The sequence below is a fragment of the Pogoniulus pusillus genome, chromosome 11, assembly GCF_015220805.1.
Source record: "Pogoniulus pusillus isolate bPogPus1 chromosome 11, bPogPus1.pri, whole genome shotgun sequence".
NCBI lineage: Eukaryota > Metazoa > Chordata > Aves > Piciformes > Lybiidae > Pogoniulus > Pogoniulus pusillus.
Window position 1 is genome coordinate 19,627,501 of NC_087274.1, and position 24,372 is coordinate 19,651,872.

At 39.3% G+C, this 24,372-nt stretch overlaps 1 protein-coding gene across 9 annotated transcripts in view; it reads left to right on the top strand.

The window, feature by feature from the left end:
• The window catches only part of KCNIP4 (potassium voltage-gated channel interacting protein 4), a 332,118-nt gene that overhangs the window by 177,778 nt on the left and 129,968 nt on the right, over positions 1–24,372 (top strand). Inside the window, exon 1 of one of the 9 annotated variants that reach the window (XM_064151347.1) lies at positions 7,473–7,638. The exons of the other annotated variants lie outside the window; for them this stretch is intronic. Coding sequence (XP_064007417.1) covers positions 7,539–7,638 — 100 coding nt within the window. The 5' untranslated portion in view covers positions 7,473–7,538. Of the gene's footprint in view, positions 1–7,472; positions 7,639–24,372 lie in introns of those variants that run through there. 9 annotated transcript variants of the gene reach the window in all.

Consider the following 24,372-nt stretch of genomic DNA (forward strand, 5'->3'; position numbering starts at 1 on the left):
GAAGGATACCAACTCACCCAGAAGCCTGTTCACCTTTCAGACACAAGTGGAGAAAGTTTAAGTTGAGACTTAATCTTTCCAGGCAGTAAGTCTGAATTTAAATAAAACCAGCTTTCCAAAAGCTTAGAGTGATGAGGACTAAAGAACCAATAGAATTATTAATCTGTTAAAAAAAGAAGTCATCTTTTCATATGGAGACAACCAGTTTATAAAGAAAAATATTCCCTGCACACCATTGAGTACAATAATAGAGAATGGAAGTAGTAATGCAGGCAATTATATTGCACAAAGAGACAAAATGTAGAGAACAAGAAGAATTTCCTGCCCCTTAGCTGAAGGGTGACTGTTGAGTTTAGCAGCATTGAAAGTCTACAAGTCTCGGTGCTCAATGCAATAATGTTCTTCAAACCTATGCTGTAAGGACCATCTGTGCAGCTGAACTAGTTAGGGCCATCTACTGAGGCTACTAACACAAGTGTTTGTGTAGTTGTTGACACACAAGGATCATCTGTCTTTGTCACTGAGTATCACTGAGCTAGACATTACTACTGAATGTATGGTTTGTATAACTCAATTGTGAGATATTTTTCACTATTAGCAAAATGCTATGCCTTCCCTTGATTCTTCAGGCACCCTAATGTACCCTTCAGTTGAGTTTCTGTGAGAAGATGACTTAGCATCTCCCTCCTACCAAAACCAGAATCTTAGTTTTGCTAGAAGTTTTGATATTTGAACCTATAACAGTGTTTGCATAGGCACATGGATCTGTTCGTATTCAAGTTCATACATGGTAGAAGTGTACAGGGAAGAAATTAAGAGACACTGTCAAATAGGAAGAAATTTCTTGTCCTCCAAGTAGGTTTAACTGGGCACAATTGGAAAGTGAGTATATCTATCAGCTTGCTTTGTTTCCTGTATATATGTTGGTTAGCATTGCATTAGCAGTCTAGGGGGGGGCGGGGAGGGGGAAGATCTTGTCACTCTTTTGTTATGTCATTTGTCTTAAAATCTGTGCAAAACCAGAAGGCTCACCCTGTGGACTAGAAGCACACCCTGAAAGCATGCTGGTGTTTAAGTGGGCATTGGCTTCAAATTTCCCTAGCTTTTTTATTCTGTTTTGTTTTGTGGTTGTTGGAGGCTTTTTATGCAGAAGTATGAAAGATGATTACTCCAATCTCTCCAGCTGTTTTCCATAGGTGTATAGGCCAGGCTTTCCTGTGACTTTTTAGTGTTGATTGGCATAACAGTCTCTTGTTGTCTGGAGGAAGCTCCTAATGAACCAACAAGGGATTAGAAGGAAAAATCTGGCAAGCATCCACATGCAGCATCAGCTGAACCAGAGGAACACTTCTGTCAGTCTTTTACTTTGAGGATGTCTCACATCATATTTACAATGAAGTTAACTTAATACAATGTTTACAGATGAAGTCTGCAAGAATCCTGACAGTTTGCCAATAATATACACCAAAACAAAAATCAGCAAAAAAGCAGAATGCATTCCTAATTATCAGTGATATTTATAATTATTAATGATGTCTCTTCTCACTTTGCTATCTGGATGAAAATGTTACCATTTTATGTCACAAAATTCTCAAACTCTGTCCATATCTAAGGGTTAAAGATTGTCAGGAGCATTGACATGCTGTGTACCATGAAAGCACAGGGAGAACAGATATTTAACAGGCTGTATTAGAGCCAGCTACATTTGTCATGGATAAAGTCTAAGGTATGAATAAGTAAAGCTATCATTATTGCTTGAGTGGGCTAACAGCTCAGTATTCTCTAAGTCAGTGGTGACTAGGTATGGCAGTAGTATGTTAGGATTAGCCTTGGAGGTGATAGCAAATATTTTGCACATGATGAAGTGGATCCACTAGAAGTCTAACCAGATGACTGAGATAGTTGGAATGGTAAGCTAGAATGATGGTCTCTGCAGCAGATCATTATTCACCACCTCTCTGGGCAGCCTGTTCCAGTACTCTGTCACCCTCAAAGTAAATAAGTTCTTCCTCATGTTTAGATGGAACTTTCTGTGTTTGAGTTTGTGCTCATTGTCTCTTGTCCTGTGAAAAATGATTGGCTCCATCCTCCTGACACCCACCCTTCAAATATTTATAAGCATTGATAAGATCTCTCCTCAGTCTTCTCTTTTCTAGGCTAAAAATGCCTCAAGTTCCTCATCCTTTCTTCATGCTAGAAATGTTCTAGTCCCCTAATCATTTTTGTAGCCCAAATCAAATGTAGTGAAACACCATCCCTTGACATGACTATCTCAAAATTTCCAGTGCTTTGCATTAGTTCTTCATTGCTGAAGATACAGAGGAGTTCTACAAATGACAGTTAATAATTCTTTGGCAATTTTATGTGATGGGACTTTACCTGTATTTTCAAAATGATCAATATGTTCCTGAAGTGCAAACACTTGAAAAATCATTAAGTGTCTTTGGAGAAAAATCCTTGTTAATAAATAGGTACCATAAATAAATCATGAGAACAGTTGAGCCAAGTATTTTTCAGCTTCAGTTTCCATAGAGAGTTTGAAGACATTTACCTTTTTTGTTTCTTTTTGATGAGATTTAAGGACCTCCTGTCAAAATGAGGTTATTGGAATGGTGTTTTATCATGTGATGAGAAAATTTCTGTCTTCTAATGACCTATATATAGTTCATGGTCACAGTTAGTGTGATATCTGCATCAGTTTCCAGGAATATACACTACCAGATGTAGGGAACCATAGTTCAGTGGTATGGATAAACTTGAAATACCATTCCATTTTAAGGGCACTAGAATATCCACACAGTATTCAGAGGATGATTTAGAATAATTGACATATTGACAGATTTTGTGCTGCTTCTGACATTTTCAGCAACCCATAAATTCTGAAGAGCAATGTTATGATATTCTCCAGATCTTCAGGTATATTTTTAAACTGGGACTGCATCTCAGTTTGCTGGTAAGGATGTTTCACATCAGAGTCTTTGAAAAGTCTGCTTATGAATGTTGTAGTACGTAACTTCTAATTCTGTGAAAGCACAGGATTTATGCATTTCTAAGTATATACCAAGTGTGAAGAATCAGAACTTCTGCTTCATGATTACATCCTGCCCTTCTTCCACTACCAGAGACAACTGGGCTGAGATAGACCCTCTATGCCAGTCCATAAAATTATTTGTGCCTGCTGACATGGGGCTGAAATGGTGTTTTAGGGAGTCATCATGTATATCAGTTGTATGGCTTCCTTGGAGGGCCTGGGAAGTAGTCATCTTCTGATATGATGTAGTCATGAGTTCAGGGTGTTAACTTGGATAAATGTTGTGAAAAGGTAGAAATAAAGCACTGTGATGTCAGGTTGCTACACTCGTATTGTTTTTTAACCAGTGCTTACTCCAAAAAGATCCTATGGAAGTCAAGCCACACTGGCTCCATTCCATGAGGAAAGTTGCAAGGTGTAGGCCATTACAATTTTTAACATTTGTAATGGCTGAATGCATCATAGCATTTTGTATCTATTATTTGAGTTCATTAAATATTTACTAAGAAACAGGGCTACAGTAAAGCTAAAAGAGAAGAGTTTTTATCTTTTTTCCTAGTTTTGTTCAATGACTTGATGGGATAGAAGATTTACTGGATTTTATATATTTATTAAAAAATGCATTAACATTTTATTTTATTATCTTAATTTCTTATGCTACTGGTAAATTTAAGAAAGAGAAATGGGGAGACCAAAGGGAAATAATAGTGAGCTGCTGAGGTAGTAAAGTATTTGCACTTATGATATGTCAAGATTTTCTAGCTTATTTTCTCCTTTAAAACAAGAGAGTGTTTCCCCCTTTTTAAGATTAAAATAAAATCTTTTAAATAGCTACAGAGAATAAATATTTTACTAATTTTATTGGAGGTTGGAATATTTATTGAAAGCTGTTCTTATTAAAGGTAGGAGAAAAATATTATTTGTCTTTGTAATACGTTGCAGGGGAATCGCTTCAAAAGCTTTATGGCATGATTCCTTACCCTCACGATGTGCATGTTTAGGCTGTTCTAAGTCTAAATCAAGAAACTGTTGTTTTCTGTTAGGTTCTATTCTCATCCTTTATAGTATACTCCCACTGGTGCTGTTCCATTTCATCTTTCTCTTGCTGTGCATAGATGTTCTGCTTGCACCCAGCTCCACCACTATCTACACCTCTGCCGGTGATAGCCTTCTCCCAGAGTTGTTGGTGAGGCAATCCAAGTGTGCACTAGTTTGCTTTATGCAAAGTAATCAAGGTTAACTGAGATAACTAATCTGAACTTTTGAAGCAAATACAACTGGTTTGGACTTATGCAGGCCAGGCTCATAAAATGTCATTAGGCAGTAAGGAGTATCAGAGAATGGCAATCATCTTCATGGAAGCCATGATGAAAACTTGAGTGGCTTAATGGCATCCAGATGAATATGAATGCATGTTAAAAGGCATCATAAGGAAGAAATACAACCTGGGACTCTCATCAGTAGACCCCAGTCATCACTTTTCAGTCTAAACTGATTGAGTCTTTTTTTAACATTAACAATTCATGATACACAGCAGTAAGCAACAGCAGTAAGATTAATGGCATCAAGAATCTTAGTCACAGTAGTGTAAATGGAGTCACTGCACTTAGTTTAGAGCTCTGTCACAGGATAAGAAGTAACCATTCAGACATGATCCTAGCTCAAGATATAACCAGTAATTTCGGTTTAATATATTTACTCTCATGGTAAAAAGTAAGAACCTGCAAAAGGAGAGAGCATCTATAACAATTTCTAGGCTGAAACCTATTACCTGCAGTTATATGTAAGAAAAGCACAGCTATGTGCTGCGGTGTATGGACACCTGTATGGTGTGCTGAAGTATGCATTAATATGTGAAGTTTTACTAAAACTCAATGACCTCATGAGGGGAAGTATATTTAACTGGATGTTACATTATGTATATCAGAAGGAGACAAAACAAAGTAATGAGATTTTCATGGGTGGCTGACAGCCATGTAACATTATTCTTACTGAGTTTCATAATCCATATGTAAAACTTGAGCAATACTAATGCCTTCCTTTCTTCTGTACTTCTCCACTGTGCCTTGGGGGAACAGTCAGAAAATTAGCTAAAGATGGAGTAGACCTCTGAGAAACTTCTTTACTTTGGCTGACCTGGGGAGGCAGACCCCAGTGTGCATATTTGTCTAGTCACTCCCAGCCATGGGGTCTAGGCTTGTGGGGCAACGGCATCTACCTTCTTCGCAAAACCACTACCAATGACTCTGCTCTTGGTTCTGTGTTAGTGCAACTGTCACAAAAATAATAAATAATTGGCCTATTTAAAAAGTGTTTCCACTTCAACATTTTCAGCAGACCATTATTAATGAAGGTTCTTGATGAAAATTAATATGTCAGTTCAGGTGACAACATTGTGTGCACTCAAACACAACTTGTATCAACCTTTTGGGTAAGGGCATAGAGATTGCAGATGTTGCTGTTGATGATAAATTAGCCCATTTTAGTCTTGCACTGAAAGAGTGCTGGACCTGCTGTCCTTAAAACCATTGTTAAGATGGCTTAGAGGTGAAAAATATTTAGCCTTGTTTGGAACAAAGATTAAATGAATGAAGAAGAATGTAAGGAGAAGTTGGCAGCAAATAAAGGCAAAGATACTCAAGGAGAAGCAGCCAGCAGAAATGAAACAAATGTAATATCTAGGATGGAACATTAAACCTTAGATTCTCTGACAGAAGAAGTCTAAGCAGCTTCAGGGAGTTCAGTCCTGAGCAGCAAAGCACAGAATAGTGATATGTGAATATTACACAGTATGGATTTATCTATCCACTGCAGTAAAAATGGTACCTATATTATCTCTCTTATCCCCTTTACTCTTACTTCATTCCACTGCTTTCATTAATGGTAACACCCATCATAATGCAAGTATACCCAGCGGATTTAGAAGTTGCTGCCAGTTCTCTCATGACACAATGATCTTTTTATGCTTTATCCAAGGCAAGAAAGAAAACTGAGCCCTCGGGAGGAACTGATTCCAACCATGTGGAGGACTGTCCTCTACCAGACAGGATTCAATTAGTTGCAATTGTTCATCTGCTCATTTACTGCTCATTTTTACTGCAACAGAGATGCATTTTTTTCTAATGTAAATTTCATCTTGGATGCTAAATTATGAAAAGATTTAAAGAGTAAATCCTTAGCCATGAGTAGTTTTGTGCCCTGCATGTGACAGTGGCAGTACTGCATACTGTTGTAGCTTATCAGTCACAGTGGTTGCTACCAATGTAAAGAAAGCTGGTCAGTCCTATGGTTATTAGTAATGTACTTCACTGCTGAAATTTTCTATGAATTATATTATTTTAGAAATGTATTAAGTGAGAAACCCTCCCAAAAATGAGCTTCCTCATTCTTCTTTTTCCAAATCCATTCAGTTTTTCAATTTTCGTTCTTGACTGAGGGGGAATCTTGTCAATGTATAGAAATATCTAAGGGGTGGAGGATGGGGCTGGACTTTTCAGTGGTGCTCAGTTCTAGGACACGGGGCAACAGATACATGCTAGAACACAGCAGGTTTCACTTGAACCTAAGGAGAAACTTCTTCGATGTGAGGGTGCTGGAGCCCTGGAACAGGCTGGCTAGAGAGGTGTGGAGTCTCCTTCTCTGGAGACTTTCAAACTCCACCTGGACGCAGTCCTGTACAATTTGATCTAGGCATAGCTGCTCTGGCAGAGGGCTTAGGACTAGGTGGTCTCAGGAGGTACCTTTGGGCCCCTACCGTTGTGTGATTCTGTGATTTTCTTAAGAAGCCGACATACATTACAAAAATTAAGGAATTTGAGATTTTTTTTTCCCCTCTTCCTTTAAAATAGATAAATAATCTTTAAAAAACTGCTAATGCCTTGTCCTGTACAAATCACGGTGTGTTACTTGCCACAAGCAGCAGTCTGCCTCTCACAGAGGCAGAAACTAACCGAGAAGTTGGCAAGTCGCACCTGTCGCATCCTCACAGCACCACCTGCCGCGGCTCCTTGCGCTAGGTGCGACCCAGCTCCGGCCGCGGCTCACCCCGCACCCTGCCCCCGCTACTCCGCCCCCTCCCTCCCGTAGCCCGCAGGCTGCCGCCGCCTGTCCCCTCCGTGCGCTCCCCGCGTTACCGCGGCAACGGGCTCCACGCACCGACGCTGCCCCTGCCGCCGGCCCGGGGAGCGGCTGCGGTTCCCGCCCAGATGTGCCGCTGGCGCTCCCGGCACGGCGGTTTTCTCGGGGGCATTTCCTGCGAGAGTACGGGGGGCTGCTCGCATGGCTGCCTTGCTGTGCTGGAGCCAGGTGGGGCCGGCGGGCCGGGGCTGAGCCCCGCGCCGCTCCCGGCCGCAGCTCGGGCAGCAGGATGAATTCCCTGCCGCTCCCCTCCCGCTCGCCCCCTTTCCTCGCAGGAGCCTTCTGCGCCTAGTTTAATGGCTTGGCAAAGAAAGCCAGGCAGAAGAGCACTTTTCTCAGTGGCGGTGGTCAGACCATGACCTAACTCATCATGAACTTGGAAGGGCTTGAAATGATAGCAGTGTTGATCGTGATTGTGCTTTTTGTTAAAGTGTTGGAACAGTTTGGGCTGATTGAAGCAGGTTTAGAAGGTAAGGGAGTGCTTTTCAGTGGCTTGTCATTTTTCTGTTCTAGTTTTTGCAGCAAGGCAAAGGGAACCTGTGAACCGAGTGTAAGACACTACCCGAATCGCCTCCAGGGCGACCTGCTCATCAGTGCTGTGTGGTGTTGATGTTCAAGTTATAGTGATTTTCTTTCACAGGAAAAACAAAGTGGCAGCCTGAATAGTGCAATTATAAACTTAAACAGAGCTAAACGGCTCAAAATATGATTCTTTTTTGACTGTCTTAAATATCTGAATTTGAAGTAGTAGGAGGTCAAAGCAGATTTTAGGAGGTTACCCTGCAGATACAGTTATATTGCCTTAAAACTGTCTTGTAATATATTCAGAGTTGTTTGTAATCTGTTCATGTTAACACCATCTGCATTGTGATTGTTATAATATCAAGATATATATTTTATAATATTTTAATAACATCTTGAATATTTAATTTATAGATAACATTTAAAAATGTACTTGAGAAAAAGCTACAATACTTAGATTCAAAGAAAGCAACTTTAGCATTCACCGAGGGCAATCAAGTGCAAGTTTTGTTGCTTGATGCTTTGTATATCTTAGATCACCTCCTTCTTAGAAATGCCATTTCTGTGTAAAGCAGTGAAAATGAAAAATAAGAAGCTTACTTTATCTTAAATGTGCTTTTTATCTGTAAAAGCTAGTGGAATGTTGATTATTTTTACTTGATTTCTTAGCGCATGAAGACTTAGTTTTAAAAAAACACACTAATTGCAATGTGGTTGATACCATAATGATAGTGATTGCATCCCTGTGTTTTATTAGGTTCCAGACAGAAATAGTCCGTTTCTCAAATATTGAAGAGACATTGTGTTCTCAAATCACTCTGTAAGCTAGCAATCGAGTACAGTGTATGTACGTATGTCTATGAAAAAGGGGAACTTTGTTGACTGAGAGATTGTCCGTTTATGTGTTAACACATAAGAATATAAGCAAAATTTGTTCCTATGAAAAGGGCTAAAATAATCCCGTTTATGTAACCCTTTCAAGAAATGCAGTCTTCTGTTCAGCTGATTTTAAGTGAGGAAATTCATTCAGCTGTTTTGCTGTTGCTGTCTTGTGTGGACTTGTTAGTATTGATTACAAAATCAAAAAGCCCTGCAGGGACTCAAAAAATGTGTTATCAACTGCATTTTAATAAAAAAATGTAGGTATCCCTCAGAGTGCATTGTATTAGTTTTTAATGACATCAGAGAGATTCCCTTGGCTTGTGCAATCTTGTGGTTTTTTCTTTTGTCTTCAGTAGAAAATAACTTGATAAAAGTTATCTCCAACATTAGAGGCTGGAGAGATTTGGGAGGGAACAGACCTTACTTCCATTTATGTTGGTTGGAGGTTTTGTGTGTGCTTTTTTTGAGTCTGACTGCTACATCTGGTCGGGTTTCTTGGCAAATTTTATCACTTGATTGTTGCCTATATCTGGTTTTAAGGATGAGGAAGCTGATCATGGAAACAATTAGGAACAGAGTGAAGCTGGCTGTTAAGTGATTGTAAGATTTCTGTGAGAAATGATTTTTTTGTGCCTCACTGGCAAAAAAGAACTGGCAGCCTGCATGGAGTCTTAAAAGTTTCTTCTCACCAAGTGTAAGAAAGGTTTCTAGCATGCCTTCTAGATAAAACCACAGGAAGACATACAATTCTTATTCCTCTGTGGTGTTCAATAGCTGTGAATAAGATATAAGGCATATTACATGGAAATCAAGAAATAGATATAATCAATGTATGAAAATGGGGCTTAGCTAAGTTGCAAATGTATTAATTTTGTTGTAGTTCAGGAACAGGGCAGGTTTTTCCTTAAACCTGACAATTAAAGGTGGGAACTGATTACAATAGAAAAAAAAACCAACACAACTGAACTAGACACTTTGACTAAGGGGATGAACAAAACTGTCATGAATCTAATAAGTAGCAAGACTGTTTCTTTCCATCCATGACTGAAAAGTGCATGCATCATAAAGCTGTGCAAATATTAGGGATGTTTTTAAGTAGAATGTTACAAAAAAAAAAAAAAAAAAAAGAGTTTTACATGCTTACTCCGACTATCCATGTGCTTCTCTGGAAATCAGTGGGGAAGTTGATCACAGTTTTCTGAAAATGTTTCTAACAATGATGTTTACAAATAGGTTATATCCCTTCTTTGCTTTTCCTCAAAGGTTAACATGTCCCAGTGAAATCTTTTTTTGGATGTGTGTTTCATGCAAAGGAAGAGATGAGGGCATATAAAACATCCCATGTGTGTCTGGAAATCATCCATGGAGCCAGTAGGAACATGTAACAGTGCATCTAGTGCAGGATCCTAAATCTCAGCTCTCTAAATATGCTGAGGCTTTGAGTAGAGATCTAGGTTTCATGATTAGTGCCTGTTATGGTAAATAAAAGCTTAAAGTCAAGTTAGTTAGTTTGTTTCCTTCCTTCTTTCCTTCCTTCCTTCCCTCCCTCCCTCAGTTGCCATGATTCTGAACTTTGTAGACTACTTCCACATTAATTTAGAGGAATCAGGTACAGTTTATGTAAATCAGTAGCAAAACCCTGTTTTCCTCTATTCAGTGTAGGTGTTAATATTCTGCTTTCTTCAGACTCTTCAATGCAAACTATGTGGATGATAACACTATGCAATTATTTTCCAAGTAAAACAACGTATATAGTTACTTTCTAATGTGCTGCACTCACTTAGGTACCAGTATGCTTTCTGTGGTTTTGCCCAGTTGCCTTCAACTGCTGAGTGATTCTGTTGTTGTTTTAGAAGGAGTGTTTTCAAATAGATGTTTTTAATATTGCATGACAGCTCTTAAAGTGATAAGTAGCAGAACAGATTTATACACTTTGGTAGGCTGTGGGTTGCAGAGGCTTTATCTCTAGGTTAAATATTGTTTTATGATGTATTGCACTCACATAGATCACAGTATGCTTGCTATGGTTTTTCCTGGTTGCCTTTAACTGCTGAGTGGTTTTGCTGTTGTTATAAAAGTATTTTCAAATAGACGTTTTTATTATTATATGACAGGTCCTAAAGTGATAAGTAGCAGAATAGATTTATGCGCTCTCATGAGTTGTGGACTAGGCAGACTTTGGGTTAAATCTTTAGCTCTTCATAAAGTAGGTTATATCCCTCTTAAAAAACTTTACTGTGGGTTTTTTTTTTTAATATTAGATGTAAAGTGTAATTTGTTGATATCTAACCAGGAACTTTTCCTCCTTGATACACCTGGATATAAATTAAAGTTAATTGTATTTGTTTGTGTATGGCCACTTTTTCCAAAGGTCATTGACAATTAAAGTGGGACAGTCCTGAGCAAATTGTATATATGGTATGTTGACATTTTAAGGTTATGCAGTATTCAGGATATCAGTGAACATAATGTCAGTGTAGTTCTAGAATTTTTCTGTAAAGACTGTGGGCCTCATGTAAGAAGGATCATGTGAACTTGATGAAGATGTGGGAGGGGTTTTGTACATGAATATCTTCCTTGTATGTTAGTTATTTTGGGTAGGTTGTTGGAGACAGAGTGGTTGAAGCACCATGAGATCAGCACTTATCCTAAATTGGTTCAAGCCAAATTTTTTTTTTTTTTTTTTTGGGAAACCTGGACTAATTTTCAAAAGTTTATTATTTAAATAAACAGCAAAGTAAACTCTTGTTCATCAATGTGAGTATTAAAACCTACACTGTTGAGGGTAAGATTAAGAGAAGAAATATGAAGGGTATGAATGATCAAAAATAGGAATATCCTGTTTGTTAGGAAACACTCATATGGCTATTAGAACCTCTCACAGGAAAAAATGGTGTAGAAGTGATCATATATTGCTGTGAAATGTGGATTCCATGTTTCTGCATTACTGATATCCATCTAATCTCCTGGTTTAGGAGCACTGAGAGTGGCAGTAGTAAAACTTTACAGCTAAAATGGTAATAATTGAGTTAAATTACTGAAACACTTGATTCCTCTAAAATGTCAAAGCAAGTTCTATTCTCATTTTAATAATCCTGGCTGTTGACAACTTCCCATTCATCAGCTGGAAAACAGAGCAGAACCACAGACACATAGGGAGTTGCTTGTGATATTTACAGCTCTTTTAGACAAGGACTGGATGTGACTGGAAACGCTATGAAAGTTACTTGTGGTTGCTCTGAAATTAGCAGCCACTGAAGCTGTTAGTCATCCAGTCTAAGATCTGATGGGAATGTCAACATTTCCATAGTGATGTCCCTCATCACAGTGTTGTTCATGGGTGGAAATGAAGGGATATTTATTTCAGATAATTCATAGTGACTAGTACTCCACACTAGAAATAGCTTATAATAAACATAGAGGCTTTTCTGCCATTTTTCTTCAGATCAGTCTTGATGTCAAAGAGAGTTACGCACAGAATGATGAAATATGAAAGTAATCATGGGCCAATATGTGAAATGATTAGCCAGAGATGACAGTGTGCAAAAGAAAAAGAGATGATGGAAATTTTAATACTAGCAATTTCAGGCATTCCTTAAAAGTAATTTGTTCAATTAAGTCTTATATATAACAAGATAAATTGAATTAAACCAGCTGTTGAAGCAAGTATTCCTACACAGGCAAGTGAGCAGTAGATAGAAGTCTTTAATATGGAACTCCAGTGAAGTTTCCTCAATAAAGTATTTCTGCTGAAAGAGCACTGGCAAAGCCTTTGGAGGCAGTGGCATCTGTTGTAGGTTATTTGGAGCTGTGCACAGCTGAGCACCTGACCAAGCCTTGCATCCCGCATCAGTGATCTTCAGGCCACTGCTGAGTGGCAAGAATAAGAGGAAAACTCTTCCCCTTTGTATTTGTTTTTTTTTTTTTTTTTTTCCCACACCAGAAACCTCAAGTTCTGGATACATTTAAAAAAAAACAACAAAAAACCAAAACCAAAACGGGCAGGTAAGAAAAGAAACTTGCTAGCTAGGGGAGTCTGTAATTGGTGCCTTCAGCCTTTAGCTTCCAGCTTTGGACAGTCTGATGTCTCTGAATCATCTGGAGACCGCTTCGTTGTGACTGGCTTATGGGAACCGACTGGTTCCTATGGTTGGAAACCTTCCAGTGTTGCTAGGTTAACGTCAAGACCAGTTGTCATTCTGGATGATCATGTGCTTGTCTAGTGCTTTATATCCACAGAGATAAAGCAGGTAAGTACAGTAACTGCAAATGAAGGTATGTCAAAGAAACGCAGAAGGCCACTCCATTCTTGAGTTGTTGATACAGTTCCTTTTGCAAAGGTAATTGTAGAGGTAGCGAACCTTTTAGAAAAATAAAGTAAGCAGAGCTGATCGGAGAGCTTCTGACTTTCCTCTGTGGTGAGTAGTTGGGATGCAGTTCATGAACACGGGGATCTCATTCCTGTGGCAGTTTGGTTGTTAGTTATCTCATATAGGATGGGGCTTTATATAAATGGCAATTGTCTCATCTAATATGGAATGGAGGAATACTAGAGAGGAGTACTAGAACCTTGCTGTTCACTTCTACTGCTTTGTCAGTTTGGGTGACAGCCTAGGGAACTTTATGAGAATTACCTGGGTAGGAGAAAGGAATGAAATTCTGGTCTGGTTTATCTCCTCCAAGGAGACAGGTTCTGATATTTGCTTCCTGTGCTTCCTGGTGGCAACTCAGTATAGAACTTCTATTTTTTATGTAGCTGCTTTATTTAGTTAGTTTGAATAAGTAAATGTTGCATTCCTACTGTCAAAGAGCCACCATAAGCAAGGGGAAATTACATATGGCATACTGGTAAATGCTTTAACATATTACTCACAAGGGTTGAATTCCATTATAATGAAAAGCTATAAATGCCCTCTACATATATTTATTGATTTCTTGTTTCACTCTCTGTGAATGTGTAGATGTGGGTGGTATAAATCAAAATATGCACAATTTCTACAAAGTTTTGAGAACATTAATTACTTTTGAGTACTTAAGGCTGAAAGAGCAAACAATAAACTTACACCCAAAAAATTATAACCCCCCTATAAAACTAAATCTTGTGGATTTTTTAAGCAAGATACTTACAGCTAACTAGTTTCATGGCTTACTGAATAGAAGAGCAAATGTTTTGTAAGAGCATAGGTTTTTGTGAGTGATTAGGGGGAAAGTGGCATGCTGAATTTGGAAGGCAGAAGAATGTAACCTGCGTACTGAGATCATGTGTAGCTGTTTAGAAGTATATTAGTGCTAATAGTACTTTTCTTCTGTAAAAATCAAAATGCCTTCCAGCAGTAAATAGAATTATTTCCTGATGTATGTAACTATGTCAGGAAAATTAAACAAGGGAGTAGGAAGTTTCACAAGTTGATACAGGTTGTACAGGGGATTAGTCAGATCACATGCTTTAAAGTGCTGTATGCCACAGGGCAAAAACTTTCATCCACTGGCTTTTTTAATGAACCCCATAGAGTGTTTTGGCTAAAGCATGAAATGTGTTTGATGGAAGACCAAGTGTCGTGGAGGGGATTTCTCTATTCCTCCCCTCTTAGGGGGAGGTGAGAAATTAATTTGAGGTGGATTTGATTTTTTATAAAATTATTTATTAAAATTAATATTTACAAATTTACACCACCCCCAACCACTATGAAATCCTTTTCATTGCAAGTTTATGAAAATAGCTTGGGATATATATATTTACAGGGATTGATTATTAAGTGGAAATATCAAATTATTAACAATTATTGGCAGAGAGAAATATTTCTTAGGCCATTAGTGCCTCTTAACCACTCTAGTGTTTGCCCAGTAGGGGCTGAAACTGTGTGTGCTCTTCAGATAGAGATAACTTATATTACAGAGGAACTGAAGCTTACTTAGGTGTGCTGCTCTTGAGTATTAGTCATTAGTCACCCTCCCGGGAATCTGTCTCAATGTGTGCCCAGTACTTGGGGTCTTTGTATAGCTGGAGTCTGTCCCGGCTTGCAAGGGGAATTGATAAGGGTTCTCCCGGTCTCTGGGGTAACAGTATTTCTCTAGCGTTCTCTCCTGGGGTGATCTCTGCCTTGGAGCTGTAGCTTCTGGATGCTGTGTGTGTCCAGGGATGATCAGCTGGCAGGAATTTCCCGATGCAGCAGAAGGATTGGTCCATGTAGCTTCTGACTCAGTCACACAGCTACCAGGCTGCGTTCGTAGGTTTGCAGACAGTCTGAAGGTCTGCTGGGCCTGGGTCTTTCCAGACCTACAGGGTAGCTGGCAAGTAGTATTTATGCCGGGCTAGCAGGGTCTATGCCGTGCTACATGGAGATTTAACTCTGTAGATGAATCAAGATAGCTCTAGGCTTTAGGCAGGGGGTCTCGGCTCCCCATATAAGTATGGTGCAGGCATGAATGTGCTGTGCTTCTCAGAGGGCTCGCAGGTAGCGTGACTGTGCCTTGAGATCAATGCATGAGGTCTGGGCCTCTGTAATGCTTGCAAGTGAGTGAGGCCTGATCCTTTGTCTAGACCAATGCAAGCAGGCCAGTGCAGCAAGGTGCTGCTGTGGATCAGAGCTGAGTCTAAATGCTCTAAGCTTCTGAACTGGTAAACAGTCTGGACCGTCTGAACAGACTGAACACGTGGTGCTGCTATGCACCCCCCTTTATAGGCTCTGGGGCCGAGATTCGTGGCTCATTGGACATCTAAAATGACCAGGTTGGCTGTAAGCCAAACCTTGCCCCAATAGGCAGTAGAGATATGCCTGGACCTCCCAATAGGGGATTACTTGCCCGGACCTCAGGGGTACACGGGCTGGGCGTGTGTGTGTTACACAATTTGTTTGCTGCCTCGTGGGTCCTGGCAGAAAAACATGTCTGGGCATGTAGAGGCATAGGTGAGCCTCAGTTTTGGGGCTGCTGCCCCTCCACCACACCAAGTGAGGACAAGTTACCTTTTTACTTGGAATATACCCACTAAGGTCAGTGATATTCTCAAAGTGTGAGAGTTTCAGCCTTTCTAAAGTTAGATGAGGTGAATGTAAAACCTTGACATGTTCAGAAAATGACAAGGGAAGGAGTAATAATTTCATTTCACAATTTCTTTGGTTTTGCTATTGTTAGAAAGCAATGTTGTTTTTTTCCCCTTACCTTCACCTGGTGAGTCGTGTTTGTTTGGGGTTTTTTTCTCAGCTTCACTTCTAGATATACTCTCTTTTAAGTAGGCAGTATATATTTTCTGGCTATTAGCTCTGTGTTAGTCATTTGATACATGTCTCAGAAATCAGGCATATCAACTGCACTTGCTATATTGTCTCTGGTGTTGCCCTTTCATTCATAATGCACTTTAGAAATAACCAATCCAAATGCAAACTTTAGAAGTTTATTCAAGAATAGATTTTTCTCCTTTGCTTTTGATTTGCTCTTCAAATTTTCTGTACATCATAATTTATTTAGATTGTTATTTCCCTGTTGTCCACGTGTTTGCTATCTCTCTCACATTTATATCTAATATAGCTACCATATAGCAGAAGGAAAATGAGTTTTTAACCAAAGCTGCTCTCTCTATGGTAGGATTACAACATTTTGGCTATCTGAATGCACCTTCCTGTAGAATTACCAATTTCTAGTGTATTTTTTTCTGTGTGGCTTTCTCATTGGTCACCATCACTCAAAATATTCCTCAGCTTCAGAAAGTTGATTTTTGGTCACACCAAGGATATGTGGATTTAGATCTCTTAGCACACTCACTGAATTCAGACAATGTTCATTTTAGTCTCAGACAACACAAAGAGGTGCTCAGCTTTGGCCATTCTTGTCTCTTTCTATGTTAGGGATATTTAACATGTAACTTACCTAGTATTTAACTCAATGTCTCTTTTATTGGAAAGAAGTAGCTCCAAATGTAGGAGTTTTTTTTTAATTATGTGGTTTCAAGCTGGTTACTCCTCTAACATGCCAGATGACTTATATAATTGTATTCTGCAGTTTGATAGGATCACTGTGAAAACCTTTACAAGGCTTTGCCTATGTCCTTGCATTGTGGCAATTATGAGCTTTGCATTATGATTAACTCAGTCTGGTAATTACTTTGGCTAATCTCTGATCAGTATGCTATCTTCTGCACTCCACGGTAAGATTCCATGATTCAATTCAGGTAGACCCATGTGGATCAACATCAAAATAATCACATAAAAGTGGCTTCTTTCCAGATATTTTGCTTTCTTGTATTCTCACTTATACAGGTGAATTTTCCTGATTTTGATTCAGTTCCCTGATTAGATCAGTTAAATTTGCTAAATCATTTTAATCCTATGTGTTCTCGAATCAGAGGTGGTCTTGGTAGCCAAATACATGGTTGTTTGGATCAAGCTGAAGCTGATTACAGTCTGAATCTCAGCCTGTTTCTTGGAAGTGAGCTGTAATGGGCGAGTAATTAATGACCTTGCACACTGCCATCACCAGGGAGGTACAAGGTGAAAAACATCCCACTCATCAGACAGTTTGTCACAATAAGGTCTTTTCTCCCAACAGTCACTGAAGGGAATAATTACCTCTCACTGACTCAACTACAGGTTCAGCCTGACCTGCTTTGGACTCCAAGATATTTTTTGACAGTGGGTGGCTATTCTAGTGAATGACAAAATCAGGTGGTCAATCAATTTGGTTTGCAACTGGGTTTTGTAGTACAATGATCTTAAAGATAGATTATTTTTATTGAGGCCTTGTGCTCATGGAAGAAACATGTCTCTCTTCCTTGTGACATCTTGCTTCAGCATGAGGAAGTGTGTGCAATAGTGCCACAGGTGTAGAAGCATATGCTTTGGTATTTATTTCTTAACAGCTGCAGTGGCTTAACTAGCATTATCAGTGTGCTGGGTTAGTGCCTGGTGGGTCTTAGGTAACAGAGGAGTGGGCAGCTGGTGTGGCTCTTGTAAGAATCTTTGAGAAGCTCCCCCAGCTGCAAGTTGGACCTGCCTCCCAACAAAGCTAAGCCAATTAGCACATCTGTAATAAGGTGTTTAAGAGAACAGAAGCCTATTGAGCTTTTCTTTTTGCTATTGTTGAGTGTTCTTTTGTTTGGAGAATAGTGGGAGATGAGAAAGACAACCCAGCAGAGCCCAAGGTCAGTGAGGGAGGATTGTGGGAGGTACAGTGAAGCAGTCAGTCTGCTTTGGCCTGTGATGAGATGTCAGGCTGAACCTTTGGCAGCCCTTACAGAGCAATGGGCTGGAATCCCATCTGCAGCCCATGGAGGAATGTGTGTTGAAGCAGAGGAGCCTGAAGATTGTGACTGAGAGAAGTTTGAGCTTGAGCAGCAACAGCTACAACTGCCCACAGAAGAGAGCCATGCTGGCAGAATTAGTTTGTGGAGGGATACTACATTGCCACAGTAGAACTGCAAGGACCTCACACACTTCAGCACAGTGATTCATTTGAGTATCTTCTGCACAGTAGGGGCATGAAACAAAAGTGTATATCCAGGTAAGCCGTATTATTTTCGTATCTTCTGGTCAGTATCATAGAATCAACCAGGTTGAAAGAGAACTCCAAGATCATCCAGTCCAACCTAGCACCCAGCCCTGTCCAATCAACTAGACCATGGCACCAAGTGCCTCATCCAGTCTTTTCTTGAACACCTCCAGGGATGGTGACTCCACCACCTCCCTGGACAGCCCATTCCAATGGCAAAACACTCTGTGAAAAACTTCCTCCTAATATCAAACCTGTACCTCCCCTGGCACAACTTGAGACTGTGTCCTCTTGTAGTCTTAACAATAAAAAGGCTAGCTATTTTAGTGTTTAAAAGACTTTGACATAGAAAATTGTATTGGAATCTGCTATTACAGTGGTAAGGAAGAACCAAGAACCACAAGGTATGATCCTAGCGTGCTCCAGGCAGCCTCAGAGGTTCCTGATGTTCCTTAGAAACCATCTCATCTTCCAGCCATATTTTCACCAAATGTTGTGGACTTGAAGATGTTTCTGTTTACTGAGTAGCTCTTGGCAAGGCTGTTTCACGATTTCCTTAAGGAATTCACACCCTACACACTCCTAGATTGAACAGTGTAGTGAGTGTAGTGGAACAATGATAGCAGTGGCCCTGTAGTGAATTTGTGTCCTGACAATCACTTCGAAGAGAAGGAAGGTTATTTAGCAGCAAGTGGAAGGTAGAAATAAGCAAAGAAAATGTACTTTTTCCTCAAACATCCAAAAGTGTAATTGAGGTTCAGGTAGAAATCTTCCAAAGTGTAACAAGCAGATGGATTTAGGAAGGCAGCTTGCTAAATCACTGTCCAGTATTAATCCATTAGCCTATGGCTGTCTGCTTGATGTGGCAAAGCATATAGATAATGACATCCATAATGCATTTGGGAATGCTTTTATCTATGTCCAAAATAGTTACATTTGGTATAGTGGCTTTATGTACTTCCTCCTTAGAGTAACCAAGTAACTTAAGAGTTAAGCTATGCCATTGCAGAATCCAGTCTCCACTGAGCCTCTTTTTTGGCTTATCTACTGCTGTTTCAAGTTGTTGTGTTTAGAACTATGGACATGTTTTTTCTTGTGCTTTCCTTTGAGATCCTAGTTCTGTGTTTGCTGTAGGGTACTGACAGTGTGTACCTTTCGTCAGGTCTGTACTGGTTACCCAGTTTAACACTTCTGTAGTCTGTCCTAACCAGTTTTCATATCCTGCAGCTGACCCAGTCCTACTCCAGCTTTTTGCAACGGCAGCTATGGTTCAAATGGCAATAATTCTCTAATATAGGGTTTAATTAGTTTTGTTCTAAAGTGACCTCAGATGGTTTTGTCTGCTGCACTTTTGCAGCCATAATCACATGTATGTGATCACCACACATAGAGAGGTAATGAGCATTTTTGGCTAATTCACCTTATGTTTACCTTTTTTTTTGGGGGGGGGGGAGGGCAATAATTTAATGTAATTTGGCAAGAATCGCTTAATGACAGGAAAGTAGCCCACAGCTGATAATCTGGGAGCAAATATGAGTAGAATACAAACTGGCAGTGAAGTGTGTATGCTGAACAGGTTTCCTTTCCACTGACTGTTTATCAGAAATGATTGAAGAAAGTATAATTCTCAAGCTACCCTAAGCAAGGATTTAAGAAGGTCAGACTTCAAACTCAGTTGTGTTTTCAATGAGCACCATGCCATGAGGTCTTTGCTTTCTCACAAATGCCCTTCACTGTCCATCAGCGAAGCTGCAATACTGCATTCGAGTGATTGCAATTATATTTTACTCCCAATTCTGGTTTTCATCATCTTGTTATTTGGACAGAATTTTAAACAGCAGCAGTGGTGTTATTTGTTCTCAGTATTAATCATTGAGATTAATTTTTGTTGGAGCAGCTCAGAACTATTTTCCAAAGCAGAATCTGATAGGAATTTATAACTGCCTCCACTCTTCTAGTGTCAAATCTATGCAGTTCTGATCTGGGCTCTGTAGAGTCCTTAGTAGATTACCTGGGACAGTGGGACTAAAACAGCTGCAGGAGTCAGTGGTTTCTGATAGGAAGTATTTTCTTTATGACAGCAGTAAACAATGGTAGGTGTGTCCCCTAAGGAATTTGTATCAGAAAATTCTGATGTGATCTCCCAACAGCTTTTTAACTTTTTGCACTGCAGCAGGATGTGGTGCATATAACAGGCATAGCTATGCAGAAGTAATCGCTCAGTGTTTACAAGGGAAAAGATATTTCTTTTCCTGATATGCCTTGTAAGTGATGTATAATGCATGATAAAGGAGTTACTTTATAAAGGCATCTCTATCACATTAGAGTCTAACATGTAATTACCCATTACAGAAATTGAAGTGCAATTGCAGGTCCTCCTCTGTTACCCAACAATCACATTTGGTTTTTAATTGCTAATTTTCTTGTCTTCTCTTGGTAAGCCATTATAGTCCTCCTTCTCATCATCATCCCATTTTTTTGTTTTCTACTTTTAAAGCACTTAATGATTTTTGAGCAGATGAGTGTAACTGATAACTTTGTGGTTTGCTCTTTTATACAACTTTATGAAAATGCAGCAAGCTCATACAGCATAGCAGATTGTAATCTGTCTCTTACTTTTGTGGTTCTTACAACTCTGAGAACTCCTGACTTTCTGGCACGTTTCTTCTGTTGCATATATCAGGCAGACCTTTCCAAAAGCAATTCTTCAAGTGCTGCAGAATTTAGGTTCTAAATAATATATTAGTATCTTCAGATAAAATGTGTATTTTGGCCTTATTGTATGTAATTAAACCAAGCATAGTGTTTTCTCTTAAGTGTTTGTCTTCTAGGCTGCAGGAGAAGTTTCTGTGTTTCTTTGTAGATGTAATAGCATCGTATTCTGATACTGGGAATTCCTTCTGTATTTGTTCTTACCAACTTGGAACTACTTTGCATATTTTGAGTGACTAGGATGGTGTCCCAGGTTAGGGTGGATCCTTCCCCTGGTAGAATAAACTCACCGCAAAACAGATTTTTTTTTTTTTGGATAGTCAGGGAAAGATGAAATTGTATTTCTTATACTTTATTTCTCTTTATACTGTTAAACTACTAGAGAAAAATATACTAACCTTAATGAAGATGGGGAAGGGGTCAAGTGGTAGCGAAGCAGCAAAAGCAGCAGCAGCCACAACAGCAGCGCGGGAAGATAGAAGGCAGGTGCAGCTCAAGCAGCAGAAGCCAGCAAGGGGGAAAGAACAAGCTGTGCTTCTAGACATAAAGCTTTTGATGCTCCAATGAAATTATATTAGCTTATCCACTGTTGCCATTATACGGCTTATCTCTGGAGTGTTCACCTCTCCCCTATGTCTGAGCTAGAAATCTAGCTCAAACAGCCACAGATGGAGAGAGAAAAGGAAGAAACTGGGAGGCAGAAGGGCAGACATTTCACTGTCTTGAATTTTCTGTGACAACAATTGTATTTACTAAACTAAAAAACCATCAGGGAAAATCCTTCAGTAAATTTCATAGAATAACTTAGGTTAGAAGGGACCTTAGAGACCATTTCTACTTCAACCTCCCTATCTCCCCTGCAGGGATGCCTCTCAACTAGACTCAGCTTCTCAAGGCCTTATCCAACATGGCCTTGAACACCCCCAGGGAGGAGGCATCCACAACCTCCCTGGGCAACCTATTCCAGTGTATCTTCCTGTACTCAAATTTTTTTTCCTGAGATCCAGTCTAAAACTATTCTCCTTCAGTTTAGAACCATTTGCTCTTGTCCTATCATAGGCAGCCTATGAAAATTCCCTCTCCAGCCTTCCTGTAGGACCCCTTCAGGTACTGGAAGGCAGCTCTGAAGTCCCCCTGAAATCTTCTCTAGACTAAGCAACTCCAGCTCCCTCAGCCTATGCTCAAAGCAGAGGTGTTCCAGCCCTTGGATCATCTTTGTGGCCCTTCTCTGGAGTTGCTCCAACAGCTCTGTGTCTGATATTCTGTATATCTTGTGATTATTTTTTTGTTCCATCACTGTGGTTTAATAGCTACTCCAGATGAAAAACAAGCAAACAAAAAAGAATATAAATAATTTCAGATTTGATCTGAATGGAGAAAAGCATTTGATTCAACATAAAAGCATGTTATACCGGAGTGCCAAAATGCATGCTAAGCAAAGTCATACTTTGGTAAGCACAAGCATTTGTGCCTCTGTTGTCAAAACAGAAGAAAGTTTTTCAGTATTCAATGAGGGGAAAAAAAGTGCTGTTCCAAATATTGTAGATATTTAACAGTTATTTGATAGGAGCTGCATCTTACTGACTGTAAAAGCCATTCAACAGCTGACTTGCCAAAGTAAGATCTTCCATACATCAGTGAGTTATAAGATATTTAACATGTTCCTTTACTACTATAGTGTCTCGATTTACTAAATGAAGCATATTTCATTAAAAGACTGAGTAAAGCATGATTACAGTTCATGTCAGTTTGACATCTTGTAATTTATTACACAAATAATGCAAGTTATTATTTTGCAACTATAGTCTGAAGCAGAAACTGTACAAAGTCCCAGGGGCTATTGAGTCATATAGAGAAAAACCTGTATCTTTAATTGCTGTTATGTAGTTCTCTGTGGGTCTTTTTTATGTGGGATATTGAATATAATATCGACTCCAGATATAATTCAGAAAATGCAGCTTCAGGCTTTATTCAGTGTATTTTTCATCTGGGTTTGGATAAAGCTGAAGGAAATTGGTACTGAAAATTGGAAACATGCAAAGAAATTGAAGGTGCTTTTTCATTTGAAGGAAATTGCTGGTTTGGAAAGGAATATCAACACATGGAGGGAAAAGGAGGAAAGGAGAAGGTGACTGCACGAATACAATGTTCATTGTACCAATTTTAATTCGAAAGCGATGCAGTTTTAAAGGACATGAGCAAGAGTTAATGCTTTGCTGGCAGCTTATCTGCTTTGATAGTTTTTGGTAGTTTAGCAGGGAGCTCTCTAGGAATGCATACATTGGTGGTCTCAACAGACATAGAATCAGCCAGGATGGAAGAGATCTCCAAGATCATCCACTCTAGCTGATCATCCAGTACAACCTAATACCCAGCCCTATCTAATCAACAAAACCATGGCACCAAGTGCCTCATCCGGTCTTTTCTTGAACACCTCCAGGGATGATGACCACCTCACTGGGCAGACCATTTAAATGGCAAATCACTCTCTCTGTGAAGAACTTCCTCCTAACATCCAGCCTATACCTCCCCCAGCACAACCTGAGACTCTGTCTCCTTGTTCTGTTGCTGGTTGCCTGGCAGAAGAGACCAACCTCACCTGGCTACAGCCTCTCTTCAGGTAGTTGTAGACAGTAATAATGTCTCCTCTTCTCCAAGCCAAACAACCCAAGTTCCCTCAGCCTCTCCACACAGTGCTGTGTTCCAGGTCTCTCACCAGCTTTGTTGCCCTTCTCTGGACACGTTCCTGTATCTCAACATCTCTCTTGAATTGAGTCACCCAGAATTGTACACAGTACTCAAGTATATGATCCTTATTGAACTGTTTCCAAGAGTACTTTTAGATCATGAAATATTGCACAAGAAGGTGAGATTTACTATGGTTTCTGAGTTTTTCCAATATATATTAGTGTCTGGAGAAAAGAGAAATGAGATGCAGCTTGCCAAAGAGCAATACTTGATAATTTTATTATAAATAACAGCTAGGTCCAGTCATCCAAATATGGACTCTACAACAGAGTGCAATAACAGAATGTGTTAGCTTTTTTCTTCTTCTTCTTTTCTTTATTTTTTATTTCTTTATTTTTTAAAAAAATATTTAATTATGGAGTAGAAAATTTTTATCTTGGTGGTGAAGTCATTTGTATGTAATATTTTGTGATGGGGCATGTAATAAAAATCAAAGAGAGACTGAAGAAAAAAAGCAGTGAGCTATTGAAGGACAAACATGCTGCTCAATGTCCTGCATAAGCTGATAATGAAGGCTTCAAAATATCATCTTAACAACAAAATACAATTCAGTTTCCTAAATAAAATGGATGTTTTGCTTTATTTTTTTCTGCTCCTTATTGAAAAGTGTATTCATGAGGGAAAGAGAATTTCTTGCAAGCTTAGAAAAGCTTATCAATAGATCAGGCACATTCCACATGATTTATTTAGCTTTATTTTGTTGGTTTATTTCCTTTTTTTTTCTATGATGTATCAATTTCTGATGCACAATATTCCATTAAAGATCTTTACACTGGTCTCTCCCATTTGGATGCTGAACTCACTTTACAGAGGCACTATCAAATGGATATCTGCATTATTTATTATCTGCAGCATTT